Genomic DNA, 22,190 nt, shown 5'->3' with positions numbered 1-22,190 from the left:
AAGTGCTGACTTACAGCTTCAAAGTGATGGACTGGCAGGACAGAGGCAGTACGGGATGGGCGAGGGCAGGACCATCAGCAGAGGACCAAGACAAGGGCTAAGAAGTCAGGCATTGGTCTGGGGGCAATGTCACCTCTTTGAGGCTGGAGGGTTGTGGTAGGTGCTTTCTGTGGCTTGGGGCACAGCAGCTCTTAGACAATGGAAAAAGAAGGGAAATGGGAAATGTCAAAGTTTTTAACAGTTCTTGTGAATTGATAGGGTGGAAGCAGAGGCTATGAGGAAGAACAGATTAGGAGAAAGGTATCCCTCCTGCATTCCCAGGTGGCCCAGGGAGATGAGAAGGCAAGTGGGGCTTCTACAGAAAATTGGACCTTTTCTTTCTTCTAATTTTAGGGTAAACTTCATAGAGCACATATCTTTACAGCTGGACTATATTTGGTGAACCGAAGAGAATGAAGACAAAGTCTAGATATTGCAGCCTCCAGTGTCCCCTCCCCCTTTCCCTTCCTCAAAGTGGTCACAGGAACATACAATGTGACATGTTGGTGGTGTGATGGAAAGTTCCTTAAAACACAAAAATCACAATTCAGCAGTTATGAACTTGATGAGTTTTGTGAAGAAAGAACAATGTGAGTATGAGAGTGTATGTGGGTGATCAAGGTACAAGAAAGTGCATCCTGGCATTATTTATGTTAGTAAATTGCTAGAAAAACCTAAATGTCCATCATCAAAGGAGAAGTTGAATACATTATGACACATTCATGCAACAGAATACTAGGTAACTGTTAAAAAGCTACATATCATATGTACATATGAAACTCTTTGGCCAGGATATCAGAAGAGCCTGTGTGTTCCGTGACTGATCCAGGATCAGAGGCTGTAAGAATTTTGTTGGGAATCCTGGGGATCATTTTTCTTCACTGACTCTCAGAGAAGACGTAGAGCTGGAGCTGTGGCAGGAATGCTGTCAGAAGTAAAGGTAGTCTGAAAAGAAGCCTAACTGGTAGTAAGACCTTTGCAAGGTCAGTTTCAGTGGAATGGTGGGTGGGAGGCAAATCAGAATGGGTTGAAGGGTGACGTGAGACTGGGTTGGGGAGGGGAGTGATCAAGTGAAGTGAATATTCAGAGAAGCATGGCTATTACAGGGAGCAGAGGGCTGGAGCGGTGGCGAGAAGATGGAGAGCATTTGCATCTGTTTCCCTACCCTCTCAAGCAAGAAGATGCTACAGCACGTGTGACGTTTCCGGGAGACTCCATAAAGCGGGGGAGTGGATAACTAGTGGTATCACACAGCATGTGTGAAGCACTGAACTTGGAGTGCAGAAGAGAATGACCAATGTCCTCTTGGATGGCTTCGAATTCTCTGTGAAGCATGAGGAGGGATCCCTCCTTCAGAGAGAAGCTAGATCAGGTGACAGTGGAGAACAGCTTAGGTGGGAACAGGTGCCCAACACCCAAGAGGAACTGTGTGGATTCCTGGGCAGTCACCGAGAACACAGGTCGGGACTCACAGTGCAGCTGTCTGTAGCAGCACTCCGCCCTGCTGGTGTGATGGTCACAGAAGACAGGCTCCTGGGGGTTCAGGTTGACTTTGCAAGCACCTGGAGGAAGGGGGTGCAGAAGAGGTACATATCTTTGAGTGACTGACTGGGGACTTCCATGGTGGTCCTGTGGCTAAGACTCCAAGTTCCCAGTGCAGGGGACCAGCGTTTGATCCCTGTCCAGGGAACTAGATCCCACATGCTGTCAACTAAGACTCAGCACAGTCAAATAAATAAATTAAAATGTTAAAAAAAAAAAAGTGACTGACTGATGGGCCCTGGGATCTAAGCTAGACAAAGAAGCCCATGAGGCCAGAAGGTGCCTCAGTCACTTGGGGATAGTTCTCTCCTCCCAGACAGAATTTCATTTCCTCACCTTTTGACAGCCTTTACTCATTTCTGTCTCAGGTTGGGCTTGTTAGAAGCTGCTTAGTCAGTTAGAAAGCTGGAGTTGTTTCTTAAAGTCACCTCTGTCCACTTCTGCCCCCACCAGGGAGCTGCCTAAGGTGGTACTTTCTGCCAATAATTGATTTTATTTTTTTCCTTTTCATTTTGATGAGATTTAGCTTCTGTGGTCAAGCACAAAAACTAGTATACAGGGCAGATGGCATCTTCAGAATAGTTGGGAATCCTGTCTCTCTGGGTCTCTGGATTGTTTCTTTGTGTGTATGTTTTAATATTATTCATTTATCTATTTGTCTGCTCTGGGTCTTAGTTGAATCATGTGGGGCCTAGTTCCCTGACTAGGGAGAGAACCCAGGCCACCTGTATAGGGATCATGGAGTCTTAGCTACAGGGCCATCAGGGAAGTCTCCAGTTTCTTTGTTTTCGAAAGTATAATTATTTTTCTTATTGTTAATTGGTCTAACAGATATCAGTTTGTTCAAAATAATAATACCCATAATGTATCTGATAATGCATGCTTATGCATTTATATTACATATATATGTATAAGGATCTCTTGTTTTAATGAAAAAAAGCACATAAGACCTGAAGCAATGTCCATACTGGACTGGTCCAGGAGTTCACTGAAAGGGACTCACGGAAACGCTGCTGATCAAGCTCCCAGTCTTCATGGCTCTTATCAATGTGCATTTTCAATAACAAATATATCATCTACTATCCTTTGAAATGTGAATAGGTTGTTTTCTATTTTCTGGACCTATGTTGTGGGAAGGAAAGCGGGGAAGGATAAATCAATAAGACATTTCAAAGAACAATTTTGCAAACTCTATTAAAAAGAAAACTTTTCATACTTTCAACTCGGCATTTCCGTTTCTTACAAAGTACTCCCACAGTGCAAAGATGTATGCTCTAGAATGTCCTAGTAAAAGACTGTTGGCCCATATATGGGGGCCTGGTTAGGTAAATTAAGGAATGGACACACAATGGAACACTATATGACCTTTGCTTCCCTGGCAGCTCAGATGGTAAAGCGTCTGCCTACAATGCAGGAAACCTGGGTTCAATCCCTGGGTTGGGAAGATCCCCTCCCTGGAGAAGGAAATGGCAACCCAGTATTCTTGCCTGGAAAATCCCATGGACTGGGGATCCTGGTAGGCTACAGTCCATTGGGTCGCAAAGAGTCGGACACAACTGAGCGACTTCACTTCATATGGCCTTTAAAAATAGTGAAGTAAGCTGCCCTTGCCTTCTAAGATGGCCCACATGCTGCCCCATGGAATGTGTATCTCTGCTTTGTTTTCTATGGCTTGCTCTTGAATTCTTTCCTGTGTAAAGCCAAGGATTCTCACTTGGGGGCCCATCCCAGGAACTTGTCAGAGACCTGGGACATGACCATCCCCTTGGGACCAATTTTCCTGCAATAGCTTTACAAAGGAAGCAGAAGAAGATGGTTTTCTCTCCTTCCCCATTTTTCTTTATGTTATAAAAATGTAGCTCACTTAGTTCTTGGGGAGGAGCTCTCTTGCCTGCCTGCTTCTATCATTCACAAGTATCCTATATTAATAAACCTACTTCTTATCTAAGAGAAGAAAAAAACAGTGAGGTAAACCTGTATGTACTGATGTGGAAGTTTCTTCACAACATTCTGTTCAGTGTAAAGATGCAAAATAGTATTATGGCATTGATAACGATAGTTACTATTAGACTATGTATAAGGAATAAAGATTGAAGAAATGTACACAAAAGTGTTAAAGACAATGTTGTCGGGAATGCGGAGTATACTTTTCATTTTATGTATTTCTATGTGGTCTGAATTCTCTATAGTGAACAAGCATAATTTTAGTGACTAATGGAATTTTTGAACATAATTTCTCTGCTAAGCATGTTACATTAATTATTGGTCACACAATGAATAGGTGGTGTATATTACCTATTCTACAGATAAGAGGATTAGGAAAGTTAACCTGTCCAAGTTTAGATTCTTTATCTAAAGAGATAATCTTTTCAAGCTGTGTATCATAAAGTGAATATAGTCTTCCCAGGCCCAGCTTCTCTTTTTTTAGAAGCTGGCTCTTTTGGCTATTTCTCCTTTCCATTGTGATTTCACTTCTCTCTCACAACTATTAAAATTCATTTCCTCTGGGAAGTTACCACAGACTCCTGGTTCATTAACTTCTCTGTAGCATTCTGATGTACTCACCACTGTGCTTTTGCATATATGTTACCACTTGAGCTGGTAAAGAATCCGCCTGCAATGCAGGAGACCTGAGTTCAATCCTGTGTTGGGAAGATCCCCTGGAGAATGGAAAGGCTTCCAGTTCCAGTATTCTGGCCTGGTGAATTCCATGGACTATATAGTCCATGGGGTTGCAAAGAGTCGGACTAAGCAACTTTCACTTTCTACCATTTGAATTTGCATGGTTCTATTCTCATTCACAGAATACACAGAAGAACTATACAAAAAAGATCTTCATGACCCAGATAACCACGATGGTGTGATCACTCACCTAGAGCCAGACATTCTGGAGTGCGAAGTCAAATGGGTCTTAGGAAGCATCACTATGAACAAAGCTAGTGGACGTGATGGAATTCCAGTTGAGCTATTTCAAATCCTAAAAGATGATGCCGTGAAAGTGCTGCACTCAATATGCCAGCAAATGTGGAAAACTCAGCAGTGGCCACAGGACTGGAAAAGGTCAGTTTTCATTCCAATCCCAAAGAAAGGCAATGCCAAGGAATGTTCAAACTACCACACAATTGTACTCATCTCACACACTAGTAAAGTAATGCTCATAATCCTCCAAGCAGGCTTCAACAGTATGTGAACCGTGAACTTCCATATGTTCAAGATGGTTTTAGAAAAGGCAGAGGAACCAGAGATCAAATTGCCAACATCTGCTGGATCATCAAAAAAGCAAAAGAATTCCAGAAAAACATCTACTTTTGCTTTATTGACTATGCCAAAGCCTTTGACTGTGTGGATCACAACAAACTGTGGAAAATTCTTCAAGAGATGGGAATACCAGACCACCTGATCTGCCTCCTGAGAAACTTATATGCAGGTCAAGAAGGAACAGTTAGAACTGGACATGGAATAACAGACTGGTTCCAAATTGGGAAAGGAGTACGTCAAGGCTGTATATTTTCACCCTGCTTTTTAAACTTATATGCAGAGTACATCATGAGAAATGCTGGGCTGGGTGAAGTACAAGCTGGAATCAAGATTGCTGGGAGAAATATCAATAACCTCAGATATGCAGATGACACCACCCTTATGGCAGAGTGAAGAACTAAAGAGCCTCTTGATGAAAGTGAAAGAGGAGAGTGAAAAAGTTGGCTTAAAGCTCAACATTCAGAAAACTAAGATCATGGCATCTGGTCCCATCACTTCATGGTAAATAGATGGGGAAAGAGTGACAGACTTTACTTTTGGGGGCTCCAAAATCACTGTAGATGGTGACTGCAGCCATGAAATTAAAAGACACTTGCTCCTTGGAAGAAAAGTTATGACCAACGTAGACAGCATATTAAGAAGCAGAGACATTACTTGACCAACAAAGGTCTACCTAGTCAAAGCTACAGTTTTTCCAGTAGTCATGTATGGATGTGAGAGTTGGACTATAAAGAAAGCTGAGTGCCAAAGAATTAATGCTTTTGAACTGTGGTGTTAGAGAAGACTCTTGAGAGTCCCTTGGACTGCAAGGAGATCCAACCTGTCAATCCTAAAGGAAATCAGTCCTGAATATTCATTGGAAGGACTGATGCTGAAGCTGAAACTCCAATACTTTGGCCACCTGATGTGAAGCATTGACTCACTGGAAAAGAACCTAATGCTGGGGAAAATTGAAGGTGGGAGAAGGGTACGACAGAGGATGAGATGGTTGGATGGCATCACTGACTCAATGGACATGAGTTTGAGTAAGCTCTGGGAGTTGGTGATGGACAGGGAAGCCTGGTGTGCTGTAGTCCATGGGGTCACAGAGAGGCGAACACCACTGAGCGAATGAACTGAACTGATTCTCATTCATCTTTGAGGATGAGTTCCAGGTGAGGAACTTGACACTTCGTTTAGAACTTATGATAATCCTTCATAGCCTGTTTCTAAACCTTCTCAGTAGATTTTAGGACTGAATCCTTAATGTAATACTTGCATTTGGTGGGTTCTTAATATTGATGATCATCAATTCCTGTAAATCAAGCAAACTTTTTCTTACATAGCACTATATGTTTTCTCTACTGAATTATGTATATAAGTGTCCTTCAGTTGAGTAGCTTCTGAATTAATAATTCCAATAAAGTCATGTCTTCTTTTGACTTTTTTTTTCTTAGTGTAGGGGAGGTGTGAGTCATATAGAATCACTAGAAGTTTTCCAAATGCAAAAGCTTGATACTTACTGTGTTTACAATATATATATATATATATTGTATATTATATATTATATATAAAATTCCTCTATTTCTCTGTTTCAGAGCTAACAGGGTTAAATGCTGCTTACATTATAAGTGACCAAGTAAATAAGAACAGATTTAAAAAAAAAAAAAAAAGAATAGATTTCCAGCTGGTTGATAATATGTGGTTGAGAAAAGAACCTCAAGGTAACCAGTTATATTGATTCTACATTATCTTCCTCGTCAGGTATAAGTAGAGAGATAAACACATACTCTTTCCCAAACAAGTGAATAAAAAATAATTTCCATTTTGCTCCACAAATATTTGAATTACTTTCAGGATTTCATTAGCAGCAAAAATAACATGGTCTACATCCACAGTTGGTTGTTCTTTAGAGCAGTTGTACTCCTTGTACTTTAGTACTAGAATGACAAGTATCATCAGAGTAGAACATTTAATTCAAGATTTGGAAACAATCTGACAAACTACTCAATTCATAGTGATTACTTCAGAAATCTAAAAGCAACTTTATAATACAATTTAGGGTGGGAAAGAATACTTCTTTTTTCTAAATTAAATCTTTAAAAATTTGTAAATGTATTTAAAGTATATAGAAAAACATAGAAAATAATATAATGTACTCACCACCTACTCTATAAAATTCTACTATTGTCATGTTTTAAATTAAATAAATAAATAAATAAAGTTTTAAAAAATCACAGATATAATGCTCCCTATATATGCCTTCTAAATCTCATTCTTTTTTTCCCCCTTTCCTGGACAAACTCTATTCTGAATCTGGTGCTAATTTTCTCAGGCTGTTATTCCTTTACTATGTTTATAAATTTATAAACAACATATAGTATTGTTTTATACTCTATTTTCAGTGGTATATTAAACCACCTGTGCTTTTTTGGCTGTTTATATGTGTAACTCAAGTTTTACAGATGTATCACATTATACCAAAGTGTATCTGTTACCTTGAGCATGAACTTCTGATTGTTTCCAATATTTTGCTATTATGAATAGTACTATTTAGTCTTATATGTCTCCTTTTCCCACATGCAGTAGTTTCTCATATATTCATGTGCATACCATCCTCCCATAAATATCATAAAAATAGAGACTCTGATTTGGTAGCTTTGGGATGAGGCTTGAGATTCTACATGTGTATTAAGTTCCCAGATGATGTTGATGCTGCTGGTCCTAGGACCACACTTCAAGGAGCAAGGGCCTTGAAGAGGAGTAAAAATTTCTAGATTGTAGAGGATGATCATCTTTAATGTTACTAGATATTGCCAAACTGTCTCCGAAGTGCCTACACCCATCCACACTCCAGTCAGCAGCTCACAACAGTCTCCAAAATACCACATCTTCATTAACACCATCATTGCAAGACTCTGATTTTTGCCAATAGACAGGAAGTGGTATTTTGTTATATTAATTTGCCAAGTATTATTGATTTGATCAAATTGTATTAATCTGATGAATATTATTGAAGTCAGACCTCTTAAGTTTCTTCTGCAATAATTTTTAACATAAACTAATGTCTGGGTAAAGAAAATGTCTTCATTCATCTGTTTCATACTTTAAAAACAACCTTGTACAGCCATAGCCAAGATTGTCTTGAGACGTTCAGGCTAGAAAGATGAGTTGCTGAAACAGATGGATGACCTGAAGGTGGAGCTGTACCAGCTGCATGTCTCTGAACTGCCAGGCAGCACAACACCCAAACTATCTTAAGACTCGAGTTGTTTGCAAATCTATTGCCTTTGTTCTCACTACCATTAATCAGACTCAGAAAGAGAATCTTAGGAAATTCTACAAGAGCACAAAGTATAAGCCCCTGGAACTGCAGCCCAAGAAAAGACGTGCTATGCACTGCCAGCTCAATATGCATGAGGAGAATTTGAAGACCACACAGCAGCAACGGAAGGAATGGTTGTGACCACTGTGGAAGTACATGGTCAAGATCTGATCATTGTGGTATCAACAGAAAACAAGCTGGCTGGGAAAAAAAAATGTGGAAGAGAGTCCTTCAAGTCAAAACAGAAGGATGATGAAAACCAGACAAAAATATAAAACTCCCTCACAAAGGTAAAAATATAGATAAATTTATAACTATGTAGTGTTGTAATGTAACTGCATAAATCACTTTTAAATCTGGTATGGAATTTAAAACACAAAAGAAGCATAAAAAGTAATTATATATCTATGTTAATAAACATGCAATATTAAAATAGGTAATCTTTCTCAAAAACATAAAGTGGGTGAGGCAGAACTGAAATGGAGCAGTTTTATGTGACTGAAGTTAAATTATGCTTAAAATGTATTATAACTTTAAAACACTGTATGTAATTACATCAGTAACCACAGAGAAATTATAGAATATACACAAAGGGAAATGAGAAGGGAATCAAATGTGTCGCTAACAACAACAACAACAACAAAAAAACCCAGCATAGCACAAAATAAGGCAGCAGGAAGAACAAAAAAGTTATAACATATACAGAAAACAATGAACAAAATGGCAATAGTAAGTCTTTTCCTGTCAGTAATTACTTTATATGTAATAGGTTAAATACACTAATTAAAAGACACAGATGGGCTAAATGGATAAAAAATAAGAACCAACTAATAGGTTGTCTACAAGAGGCATGCTATAGATCTAAAGATACACATGCTATAGATCTAAAGATACACATAGGCTAAAAGGATGGAAAAATATTCCATGAAAACAAGCATCCAAAGAGAGGAGAAGTGGCCATACTAAGATAAAACAGACTTTAAAACCAAAACTATTATATGAGACACAAAGAAGGACATTATATAATAACAGCATCAATTCACCAGGAAGATATAACAATTATAATGTACATGCACCTAACATTAGAACTCCCAAATATATAAAGCAAACATTGACAGAACTGAGGGGAGAGATAGACAGCAACATAGTAACAGTAGCATATTTCAATACTTCACTTTCAGTTATGGATAGAACAAAGAGGAGATCAATTAAAAAAAAAACAAAACAGAGGACTTAACACTAAAGAACAGCTGAACCAAACATACTGAGCACTTCACCCAAGAACAGGAGGATACACATTTTTTTCAAGTACACATGGTTGTTCTGCAAGGCAGTCCACATATTAGGCCACAAAACAAGTCTTAACAAATTTAAGAAGATTGAAATCATACAAAGTTATCTTCTCTGACCATAATGGAATGAAACTAGAAGTCAACAGAAGAAGATAAAAACACAAATATGTGAAAACTAAACAACACATTCTTAAACCACCAATGGGTCAAAGAATAAACCACAGGGAACTTAGAAAATACTTAGAAACAAATGAAAACAAAATACAAGACATCAAAACCTAGGCAAAAGCAGTGATGAGAGGAGTTTACAGAGATAAATGCTTGCATTAAAAAGAAGAAAGATCTCAAATCAATAATTTTATACCTTGAAAAAAAAACTAAATTTAGCAGAAAAAATAATAAAGATGAAAGGAGAGTAAATGAAATAGAGAATAGAAAAACAGTGGAAAAATCAATAACCAATAAAACCAACTGAGTATGTGTGTCCTTTACCCAAATTCATGTGTTGCTGCCCTAACCACCAAAGTGATGGTATTTGGAGGTGGGGGTATTTTGAGAGATAGTTAGTTTAAATTAGGTCATGAGGATGGCAACCTCATGACAAGAGTAGTGGCCTTGTAAGAAGAGGAAGAGAGAGAAATCTATTTCTTCATGCACATGTACCAAGAAAAGGTCATCTTAGTACCCAAGAAGGCAGCTATCTGCAAACTAGGAAAAGGGTTCTCACCAGAACTGACCATGCTGGCACCCTGACATGGACTTCCAGGCTCCAAAACTGAGAGAAATAAATGTCTATTTTTTAAGCTACCCTGTCTATGGTGTTTTATTTTGGTGGCATTAGCAGACTAAGACATGGTCTTTTAAAAAGACCAAAAAAATTGGCAAATCCTTAGCTACATTAACTAAGAAAAAGAGCTAAAAGATTTGAATAACTAAATTAGATTCAAAAGAATGGATATTATAACTGATGTCACAGAAATAAAAATGGATTTTTATAAAAGATTACTGTGAACAATTAAATATCAACAAATTAGATAACCTAGAAGAAATGGATTGATTCCTGGAAACATACAAACTACCAAAACTAAATCATCAAGTAGTAAAGAATCTGAACAGACCTACAGTAAGGAGATTGAAGCAGTAATCAAACACTGCCCAACGAGGACAGGATGACTTCACTGAAGGATTTTATCAAACAATTAAAGAATTAATACCAATCTTTTCAGAGAACTGAAGAGGAGGGAACATCCCCAAACTCACTGTATGAACCCAGCATTATTCTGATACCAAAACCAGAAAAAAAAGACACAAGAAAACTGTAGGCAAATATTCCTGATGAATAATGATACAAAAATCCTCAACAAAATACTAGTATACTGAATTCAACAGCACATTAAAAGTATTTACACATGATTAGGTGGGATTTGTATCTGGAATGCAAAGATGGTTCACCATACAAAATCAATCAATATAAATACACATTAACAAAATGGAGGACAAAACCCATATGATCATCTCAACTGATGCATAAAAAAACATTTGACAAAGTAAAAACTTTTTCATGATAAAAACACTCAACAAACTGGGGAAAATAAGGAAACTACTCCAACATAATAAAAGCCATACATGAAAAGGCCACAGCTAATATCATATTCAATCATGAAAGAAAGTTTTTCCTTTAAGATCAGTAAAAAGGCAAAGATGCCCCCTCTCACCACTACTATTCAACACAGTACTGAGTGTCCCAGTCAGTGCAATTAGAGTAATAATAATAAAATAATAATAAATAAATAACAAGCTTTTGCCCATTGACTACAGAGTGAAACCCAGGTCATTTAGAAAAGCTGTACTCCAATATATGAATCTACCAGATTAACCAATTTCCTGTTGTTGGACAACAGATTGGATTTTTTACTCTTATGAACAATACTTGAACAATACATACTCTGTAGCTAAACCATATTATACTTTTTAAATAGTTTTAATATCAGCTTCTCTCTCCCTTTCTAATTAGCTCTCAGCTGTTATACTTCTTTCTGTGATCAAATAATCAAGCTAGTTAGATCATTTTACTTGTAATAAAACCTTATGCAATTCTGTCCCTTCCTCTAAGTCTTAGGGAAAAGGGGCAGCCGTTATAGAAGCTGTGAAATGGGTCTGTCTGTGCCTATTTGGGAGTGTACTTTCAATATGACCAGCTCTGTCAGAACTGGTTCTTGCCTCATTGAATACATCTAAATCTTGTACCTTTCGGTTGCCTCTTCCCTTCACTCCTTTTTAGGGTCTTGAAACTTAATCTACCTTTATGCAGGGTTCGTTCCATCAGGGTAGGAGAACTCTAGGAGTCAACTGTAAGTTGAAAAAAAAAAAAAATTGGAAAGTCCTTATAAAGAACTTGAAATCAAAACAGGAACTTAGGGTCTACTTATCATCTCTATACCAAGGATGGTTTCAAACATACACCTCGTGCTTGCTTTGGCAGCACATATACTAAAATTCAAACATACACCTCTTATTTGGAGTGCTGGGGTTCCGAAACTTAAGAGTTATAAAGTTCTTCAAAAAGTACAACAGAGAATCTGGATCCCCTGAGGACCAAATCCTTTGCATATACGCTAAAATCATGTGGTGCATATATCTTTAATAGGTAAGATTTTCACTTAAGAATCAGTTCAGATCCTTTTGTAGTTCATGAGCGTGATGATTGGGTGTTCACGCTGCTGCATGACATGTGCCTCCTTCCAAACCTTTTTATGACACCGGCACGTTACCCGTCTGATGTTTTAAAAAAAAAAAAAAAAATCAGTTCAACACCTGATCTGTGTAAAGAAACTGTTCTCGCAGTGCTAGTTATATATTTTCTGAGGCTTGAAAAAGGAACACAGGACTCTTGACACGTATGCTTCAACTAATGACGTCTCTGGCTGTTTGGATCAACCATATATATAAGATACTACTCCTTCAATCTGAGGACACAGAGAGACCCAAACACATCTGAAAATTCTAATAGAAACTCTAGAAAAACAGCCGATGAATCCTCATCCCTCTATATACACTATTCTTGGGGGGGAGAGATTACAGATAATTTTAATTTCCTTGTTGTAAGTTTCCAAAGTTGTTATAATAAGCATATTTTATAAAAAGTTTTTAAGAAATACACCAAAAGGAATAAAAGCATACCTTAATAATGTAAATGGAGGTGGAAGAAAGCCTAGACTTGTTCTTCAATGGCCTTTTTCCAGTTATAAAGTTACTTCTGTTACTTGAAAAGAAAAAAGCCTAGAGAAGATGCATCTTGAATACTTGTTTAAAAAAAATTCTTTTCAAAAATGCATCCTGAAAAACTAGCTTGATCATACACATTATAAACTTGCCAATAATGTTTAATTGGAAAAAGTTTCCTAATTTTTCGTGATCTTCTTTTAATTAAAAAAACAAAGTACCACATGTACATGGTAAAATATTCAAACAGTTCAAAATGGTACACAAAGTATTTCTCCTAACTCGGACACCAATTCTTTTCCCAGTGGTAATCATTATTAGCAAGTTTCTTACTCTTCCAGAAATGTCTTATGCATCTACAAAGGATATATATATACACATATGCTCTTCATCTACATGAGATCATAATTTCTAGTCCTCTTACAATCCATCCACTTGATGAGACAATGTGAGGAAAAAATAGAATTACGTAAAAATTAGGCCAAGATAAAAACTAGCATGAAATTGTTGACAAAAACTCAAATGGTTCATGAGATAGCCAAAACAGGAGGAAAAGTTATGAGGCAAAAATGCTTCTTAGTTACTAAAAGTAAAAGCTTTTACCCTTTAAAAATTATATTTCTCTCTTTAAGAGAATCTTCTTTAACACAAAAGAAAGTCACCATGCTGCTGATGTTTATTCAGCAGGCAGACTAAACACTTAAGCATTTTTTTCCTACTTGTTCTAGAAATTATCTCTTTCCTTAAAAAAAAAAAAAAAGTTTAAAGGTAAAATTTTAAATGGTAAGACAGTATAAAGTGATACAGAATGAGAAAAGTACTTTATTCAGTGCACCCTGACAGGTTTTTCAGTTCCATTCATCATTACAGTAAAAAAAAAAGAAAAAATCTGTTGCTGAGTAGTTTTTGTTGTTTTACTTAAATAGCTAGAGTCAAGGAAAAAATGTTAAATTTAAGAACTCCTAATGTTATTATTGAAAATTTATACTTTTTATAAATATATATGCATATATATGCATATACACGTGTGTGTGTGTGTATTCCTCCTCTTTCATATGAACCACTCAAAACAATTTTAAAAGCTGTTCTGTATTTAAAGTTGCCCTTTTAAATATTTAGAAGTTCCACAGGTGGTGGCTTTAATGGAATTTTTCCCAGAGTAAACTTCTTAGATTGAAATTGTTCCAGTTCTTCTGCTGTTAGTTGATCCTTGGGTGTGAATAATGCATTATCTGTTGTGGCGCTGCCAAGTGAGAAAGAGAGAGAAGTGGGTACACTGCTGTTTCCGAAGGCATCACTGGATGACTTAGAGAAAGCAGTGTGAGGCGGTGAGCCTGAGCTACCAAAACCAGCTGCAGAACTGCCACTTCCAAAGGCTAGCGCCACTGGAGATCCAACAGGGCTTGCTGCCATAGAAGGCGAAAATCCTGAAAATCCAGATGATCCAAAACCAGAAGCTGCAGGGGTTTTAAATGAAAATGAAGCAGCAGATGTGATTTCGGGTTTCCTAAGGCCAAAAGTCGGAGTAGCAGCAGGGATGGCAGAACTGGCAGCGGGTACAGCTCCAAAGGCTGGAGTATTCCCAAACACAGGAGGACTTCCAGAAGGGGCTGTAGCAAATCCAGAGCTTGATTTAAAACTAAAATTCTGAGTGCTGCTGCTGCTGCTGTTATTCACTGGAAAACCTACAAAAACCAGAAAAAGAAAAAAGAAACTATTAGTCAAAAAATGTAGCTATATTACTACCTTGTCCCCATCTTTTTTTGTTCTTATTTCTGCCATGTTTAGATGATGAGAAACTTACTGGAAGGAAGAAAAGTGAAAATGAGAAGTTAGGACAAACTCACTAAACTCTGTTGGCCTGTCTTTCTGCTACACTGATCTCATTTGCACTCTAATTTACATTAAGAAGGGAGCTCTTGAGAAATCTCAGGGATTAGGGAGTGAACCTTCACTTCAGCTTGTCCTCTCCTCTCACTGGAGCTGTCACTTGAAGACAAAACTATGCTGTTATGTATAGAAACAAGAAAGTCCTCATAGGTGCTGCTACCATAGCTATGTAGTCCTATGAAACTCTAGAAAAACCATTCCTAAAATATACATCTAAAACCTGAGCCACAGAGTCTTTCAAAGAACGTGCCCATTCTGGACACCATTTCACAAATGCTAGATGAGCCAAATTCTTTAAAGCTCTATTATGGAAGGTGGTAGAATTTGCAAGGGTGACTTAAAATGGCACTAGAGACACCTTCAGGCTTTGTATTTGAAACCCATAAAATCCCATTTTTCTATATCAGTCAAGTCTTGCATGACTCTGTCACTTACCTGGTGACCCAAATGTTACTGTTTGCCTATTGCCAAAACCAAATGAAGGTGCTGCTTGATTCACTCCATCCTGTAAATCGGAGAGCTATAAAAAAGAGGTAGGCAAGTGAATAATTCTCAAGTACTTTTTCTGTATACTTTTAGCCAAATTAAATTTTTCAAATGTGCACTCTAAAATGTCTTCATTTTGTTTAACATAGAAAAATGCCCACAAGCGAATATGCATAGAAAAAATGGGACTTTCTCAGGGAGTGCAGAGTGATTGTCTGGCTGATGAATTGTGAGTGTTTTTAATTTTATTTATGCTTTTAAAACATTTTCTAAATGTCTTCAATGAACACATATTAAAATAAAAAAAATACTTTTTAATTCTAGATTTCAGTGTCTACAGGTTGATCTGCATTAATCAAGAAACCCAGATACAAGGTAAGGGATCTTTAGAGGCTACCCCAGTTGACTTACTCAAATGCTTGACTCCAAGTTAATTCACAATTACATTATTAAAAGCTTACCAGTAAACTCTATTAAACATTCCCTATTCCCTTAAAATATTTTATGTTCTTGCTATTTTCTGCTGTAGAAATATCTTTCATCTCTGCTTATTGAAATCTTAATCTCCTTTTCAATGAACTTTTCACTTAATTCTGACCTCTAATAAGTCCTTCCTCATTAATACAAGCATATATTTTTTCTTTCATTTGAAAACCCTATTGGCATTGTTTTTAAAAAATAGTTTATTTGGCTGCATTGGGTCTCAGTTGTGGCACTCAGGATCCTTTAGTTACAGCATACGGGATCTAGCTCCTCAACCAGGTATAGAACCCCAGCTGCCTGCATTGGGAATGCAGTCTTGGCCACTGGACCACCAGGGAAGTCCCTAGCATTTTTTAAAACTCAACTTTATTGAGGAATAGTTTACATAAAATAAGATGCATCCATTGAAAAATTTATTTTTCAATGAGTTTTCATAAGTTTATAACCATCACTACAATCAATATTTAGAATATTCCCATCACCCATAAAAGTTCTCATGCGTCCATTTCAAGGCAACCCTCTCCCAACCTCTGGTCCCAGGGAACCACTCATCCACTTTTTATTACTAGAAATGAGATTTGTCTTTTCTAGAGTTTCATATAAACAGAATCATATAGTTTACAGTTTTTAGCTTTTTTTTGGGGGGGGGGGGCTAGCTTCTCTCTCTCAGCTTGTGTGATAAACAAATTATCATATAAGGAATGTGGATAAACAAATTATATCCATATGGATTAAAAGAATAATTGGACATAAAGAATTGATGCATGGTAAGGCAGTCAAAGGTGGGCTATTCAAGATTCTCACCTACAGAAGGGCCCCTTGGAAGCTGTCAAAGAACACAGAACTTCCAACCTTGAAGGAAGCTCCCTAGTTCTCTGAACTCAGTTACCCCTTCCACATTAGCATTGGTGATGGTGGGCCACCTCTCATCTAGAGAAAAAATACTTCCAAGAAGTCCTACTGAATTCAAATGGCATGACAACTGAAAGGCAGAAACTAGCTTGCACAAGAGTCTAGTCATTTACAAGCAGATATTTAACGAGTAGGGTACTGGGACTTTCAGTCATTCACTAAGTTCACAGGCAGCTACTATTCTCACAGCTTTTTTCAGAAAGTACAAAGAAAAATCACCTAGGAAACTGGAAATATTAAATTCTAAATGTAAATATTTTATTTAAAAATAATGCTCTTAAGAACATTTTATGGGGGTAGAAAAATAAACTTTATCAACAGAGATAATGAATATGCTGCAGTAGTATCATGCATCTTTGGGGACAAGTGCGTATATATCTCCTAACAGCATTTCTGTATAAGACAGGAACTTATGGTAAGTGTCCTTTAGTCACCGAAGTGTGTATTAGTCTACATGCGACTTCCCTGGTGGTCCAGTGGTTAAGAATCTGCCTTCCAATGCAGAGGATGCAGGTTCAATCCTCGGTTGGGGAACTAAGATCCCACACACCACAGGGCAACTAAGCCCACATGCCTCAACCAGAGAGTCTACGTGCTGAAACGGAGACACCATGTGCCAAAACTAAGACCCAGTGCAGTCAATAAATAAATTTTAAAATGTGCATTCATATCATTTTTCTTTTATTTTTTTATTAGTTGGAGGCTAATTACTTCACAACATTTCAGTGGGTTTTGTCATACATTGATATGAATCAGCCATGGAGTTACACGCATTCCCCATCCCGATCCCCCCTCCCACCTCCCTCTCCACCCGATTCCTCTGGGTCTTCCCAGTGCACCAGGCCCGAGCACTTGTCTCATGCATCCCACCTGGGCTGGTGATCTGTTTCACCATAGATAGTATACATGCTGTTCTTTTGAAATATCCCACCCTCACATTCTCCCACAGAGTTCAAAAGTCTGTTCTGTATTTCTGTGTCTCTTTTTCTGTTTTGCATACAGGGTTATCATTACCATCTTTCTAAATTCCATATATATGTGTTAGTATGCTGTAATGTTCTTTATCTTTCTGGCTTACTTCACTCTGTATAATGGGCTCCAGTTTCATCCATCTCATTAGAACTGATTCAAATGAATTCTTTTTAATGGCTGAGTAATATTCCATGGTGTATATGTACCACAGCTTCCTTATCCATTCATCTGCTGATGGGCATCTAGGTTGCTTCCATGTCCTGGCTATTATAAACAGTGCTGCGATGAACATTGGGGTGCACGTGTCTCTTTCAGATCTGGTTTCCTCAGTGTGTATGCCCAGAAGTGGGTATTGCTGGGTCATATGGCAGTTCTATTTCCAGTTTTTTAAGAAATCTCCACACTGTTCTCCATAGTGGCTGTACTAGTTTGCATTCCCACCAACAGTGTAAGAGGGTTCCCTTTTCTCCACACCCTCTCCAGCATTTATTGCTTGTAGACTTTTGGAGAGCAGCCATCCTGACTGGCGTGTAATGGTACCTCATTGTGGTTTTGATTTGCATTTCTCTGATAATGAGTGATGTTGAGCATCTTTTCATGTGTTTGTTAGCCATCTGTATGTCTTCTTTGGAGAAATGTCTGTTTAGTTCTTTGGCCCATTTTTTGATTGGGTCATTTATTTTTCTGGAATTGAGCTTCAGCAGTTGCTTGTATATTTTTGAGATTAATCCTTTGTCTGTTTCTTCATTTGCTATTATTTTCTCCCAATCTGAGGGCTGTCTTTTCACCTTACTTATAGTTTCCTTTGTTGTGCAAAAGCTTTTAAGTTTCATTAGGTCCCATTTGTTTAGTTTTGCTTTTGTTTCTAATATTCTGGGAGGTGGGTCATAGAGGATCCTGCTGTGATTTATGTCGGAGAGTGTTTTGCCTATGTTCTCCTCTAGGAGTTTTATAGTTTCTGGTCTTACATTTAGATCTTTAATCCATTTTGAGTTTATTTTTGTGTATGGTGTTAGAAAGTGTTCTAGTTTCATTCTTTTACAAGTGGTTGACCAGTTTTCCCAGCACGACTTGTTAAAGAGGTTGTCTTTTTTCCATTGAATATCCTTGCCTCCTTTGTCAAAGATAAGGTGTCCATAGGTTCGTGGATTCATCTCTGGGCTTTCTATTCTGTTCCATTGATCTATATTTCTGTCTTTGTGCCAGTACCATACTGTCTTGATGACTGTGGCTTTGTAATATAGTCTGAAGTCAGGCAGGTTGATTCCTCCAGTTCCATTCTTCTTTCTCAAGATTACTTTGGCTATTCGAGGTTTTTTGTATTTCCATACAAATTGTGAAATTCTTTGTCTAGTTCTGTGAAAAATACCGTTGGTAGCTTGATAGGGATTGCATTGAATCTATAGATTGCTTTGGGTAGAATAGCCATTTTGACAATATTGATTCTTCCAATCCATGAACACGGTATGTTTCTCCATCTGTTTGTGTCCTCTTTGATTTCTTTCATCAGTGTTTTATAGTTTTCTATGTATAGGTCTTTTGTTTCTTTAGGTAGATATACTCCTAAGTATTTTATTCTTTTTGTTGCAATGGTGAATGGTATTGTTTCCTTAATTTCTCTTTCTGTTTTTCATTGTTAGTGTATAGGAATGCAAGGGATTTCTGTGTGTTAATTTTATATCCTGCAACTTTACTATATTCATTGATTAGCTCTAGTAATTTTCTGGTAGAGTCTTTAGGGTTTTCTATGTAGAGGATCATGTCATCTGCAAACAGCAGAGTTTCACTTCTTTTCCTATCTGGATTCCTTTTACTTCTTTTTCTGCTCTGATTGCTGTGGCCAAAACTTCCAACACTATGTTGAATAGTAGTGGTGAGAGTGGGCACCCTTGTCTTGTTCCTGATTTCAGGGGAAATGCTTTCAATTTTTCACCATTGAGGGTGATGCTTGCTGTGGGTTTGTCATATATAGCTTTTATTATGTTGAGGTATGTTCCTTCTATTCCTGCTTTTTGGAGAGTTTTAATCATAAATGAGTGTTGAATTTTGTCAAAGGCTTTCTCTGCATCTATTGAGATAATCATATGGTTTTTATCTTTCAATTTGTTAATGTGGTGTATTACATTGATTGATTTGCGGATATTAAAGAATCCTTGCATTCCTGGGATAAAGCCCACTTGGTCATGGTGTATGATTTTTTTAATATGTTGTTGGATTCTGTTTGCTAGAATTTTGTTAAGGATTTTTGCATCTATGTTCATCAGTGATATTGGCCTGTAGTTTTCTTTTTTTGTGGCATCTTTTTCTGGTTTTGGAATTAGGGTGATGGTGGCCTCATAGAATGAGTTTGGAAGCTTACCTTCATCTGCAATTTTCTGGAAGAGTTTGAGTAAGATAGGTGTTAGCTCTTCTCTAAATTTTTGGTAGAATTCAGCTGTGAAGCCATCTGGTCCTGGGCTTTTGTTTGCTGGAAGATTTTTGATTACAGTTTCGATTTCCTTGCTTGTGATGGGTCTGTTAAGATCTTCTATTTCTTCCTGGTTCAGTTTTGGTAAGTTATACTTTTCTAAGAATTTGTCCGTTTCATCCAAGTTGTCCATTTTATTGGCATAGAGCTGCTGGTAGTAGTCTCTTATGATCCTTTGTATTTCAGTGTTGTCTGTTGTGATCTCTCCATTTTCATTTCTAATTTTGTTAATTTGGTTCTTCTCTCTTTGTTTCTTAATGAGCCTTGCTAATGGTGTGTCAAATTTGTTTATTTTTTCAAAAAACCAACTTTTAGCTTTGTTGATTTTTGCTATGGTCTCTTTAGTTTCTTTTGCATTTATTTCTGCCCTAATTTTTAAGATTTCTTTCCTTCTGCTAACCCTGGGGTTCTTCATTTCTTCCTTCTCTAATTGTTTTAGGTGTATAGTTAGGTTATTTATATTACTTTTTTCTTGCTTCTTGATGTAAGCCTGTAATGCTATGAACCTTCCCCTTAGCACTGCTTTTACAGTGTCCCATAGGTTTTGGGTTGTTTTCATTTTCATTCATTTCTATGCATATTTTGATTTCTTTTTTGATTTCTTCTATGATTTGTTGGTTATTCAGAAGCGTGTTATTTAGCCTCCATATGTTTGAATTTTTAACAACTTTTTTCCTGTAATTGAGATCTAATCTTACTGCACTGTGGTCAGAAAAGATGACTGGAATGATTTCAATTTTTTTGAAATTTCCAAGACCAGATTTATGGCCCAGGATGTGATCTATTCCGGAGAGGGTTCCGTGTGCACTTGAGAAAACGGTGAAGTTGATTGTTTTGGGGTGAAATGTCCTATAGATATCAATTAGGTCTAGCTGGTCCATTGTGTCATTTAAGATTTGTGTTTCCTTGTTAATTTTCTGTTTAGTTGATCTATCCATAGTTGTGAGTGGGGTATTAAAGTCTCCCACTATTATTGTGTTACTATTAATTTCCTCTTTCATACTCATTAGCATTTGCCGTACATATTGCGGTGCTCCTATGCTGGGTGCATATAATTGTTATATCTTCTTCTTGGATTGATCCTTTGATCATTATGTAGTGACCTTCTTTGTCTCTTTTCACATCCTTTATTTGAAAGTCTATTTTATCTGATATGAGTATTACGACTCCTGCTTTCTTTTGGCCTCCGTTTGCGTGAAATATTTTTTTCCAGCCCTTCACTTTTGGTCTGTATGTGTCTCTTGTTTTGAGATGGGTCTCTTGTAGACAGCATATATAGGGGTCTTGTTTTTGTATCCATTCAGCCAATCTTTGTCTTTTGGTTGGGGCATTCAACCCATTTACATTTAAGGTAATTATTGATAGGTGTGGTCCCATTGCCATTTACTTTGTTGTTTTGGGTTCACGTTTATACAACCTTTCTGCATTTCCTGTCTAGAGGAGACCCTTTAGCATTTGTTGAAGAGCTGGTTTGGTGGTGCTGAATTCTCTCAGCTTTTGCTTGTCTATAAAGCTTTTGAATTCTCCTTCATATCTGAATGAGATCCTTGCTGGGTACAGTAATCTAGGTTGTAGGTTATTCTCTTTCATTACTTTCAGTATGTCCTGCCATTCCCTTCTGGCCTGGAGGGTTTCTATTGATAGATCAGCTGTTATCCTTATGGGAATCCCTTTGTGTGTTATTTGTTGTTTCTCCCTTGCTGCTTTTAGTATTTGTTCTTTGTGTTTGATCTTTGTTAATTTGATTAATATGTGTCTTGGGGTGTTTCGCCTTGGGTTTATCCTGTTTGGGACTCTCTGGGTTTCTTGGACTTGGGTGGCTATTTCCTTTCCCATTTTAGGGAAGTTTTCAGCTATTATCTCCTTGAGTATTTTCTCATGGCCTTTCTTTTTGTCTTCTTCTTCTGGGACTCCTATGATTCGAATGTTGGGGCGTTTCACATTGTCCCAGAGGTCCCTGAGGTTGTCCTCATTTCTTTTGATTCTTTTTTCTTTTTTCCTCTCTGCTTCATTTATTTCCACCATTTTATCTTCTACCTCACTTATCCTATCTTCTGTCTCCGTTATTCTACTCTTGGTTCCCTCTCAGAGTGTTTTTGATCTCATTATTGCATTATTCATTTTTAATTGACTCTTTTTATTTCTTCTAGGTCTTTATTAAACATTTCTTGAATCTTTTCAATCTTTGTTTCCAGGCTATTTATCTGTAACTCCATTTTGTTTTCAAATTTTGGATCATTTTTATTATCATTATTCTAAATTCTTTTTCAGGTAGATTCCCTATCTCCTCCTCTTTTGTTTGACTTGGTGGGCATTTTTCATG

The 22,190-nt window shown here is 37.3% G+C and overlaps 1 protein-coding gene and 1 non-coding gene across 3 annotated transcripts in view; one reads left to right on the top strand and one right to left on the bottom strand.

Moving 5' to 3' along the window:
• Positions 1–11,794: 11,794 nt before the first annotated feature.
• The window catches only part of NUP42 (nucleoporin 42), a 23,493-nt gene continuing 13,097 nt past the window's right edge, over positions 11,795–22,190 (bottom strand). For both annotated transcript variants that reach the window (XM_043462827.1, XM_043462828.1), the window contains 2 exons: positions 14,983–15,067; positions 11,795–14,342 (listed from right to left, as the gene is read on the bottom strand). In XM_043462827.1, coding sequence (XP_043318762.1) covers positions 13,765–14,342; positions 14,983–15,067 — 663 coding nt within the window. In that variant the 3' untranslated portion in view covers positions 11,795–13,764. The remainder of the gene's footprint in view (positions 14,343–14,982; positions 15,068–22,190) is intronic.
• LOC122439024 lies at positions 12,112–12,216 on the top strand. Its single transcript, XR_006268764.1, has one exon. It is a non-coding gene; the product is annotated as a small nucleolar RNA U13 (small nucleolar RNA).

Source organism: Cervus canadensis, chromosome 3 (assembly GCF_019320065.1).
Source record: "Cervus canadensis isolate Bull #8, Minnesota chromosome 3, ASM1932006v1, whole genome shotgun sequence".
NCBI classification, from domain to species: domain Eukaryota; kingdom Metazoa; phylum Chordata; class Mammalia; order Artiodactyla; family Cervidae; genus Cervus; species Cervus canadensis.
Note: the sequence above shows the minus strand (reverse complement) of the source record. Positions and strands in the feature narration are given on the sequence as shown.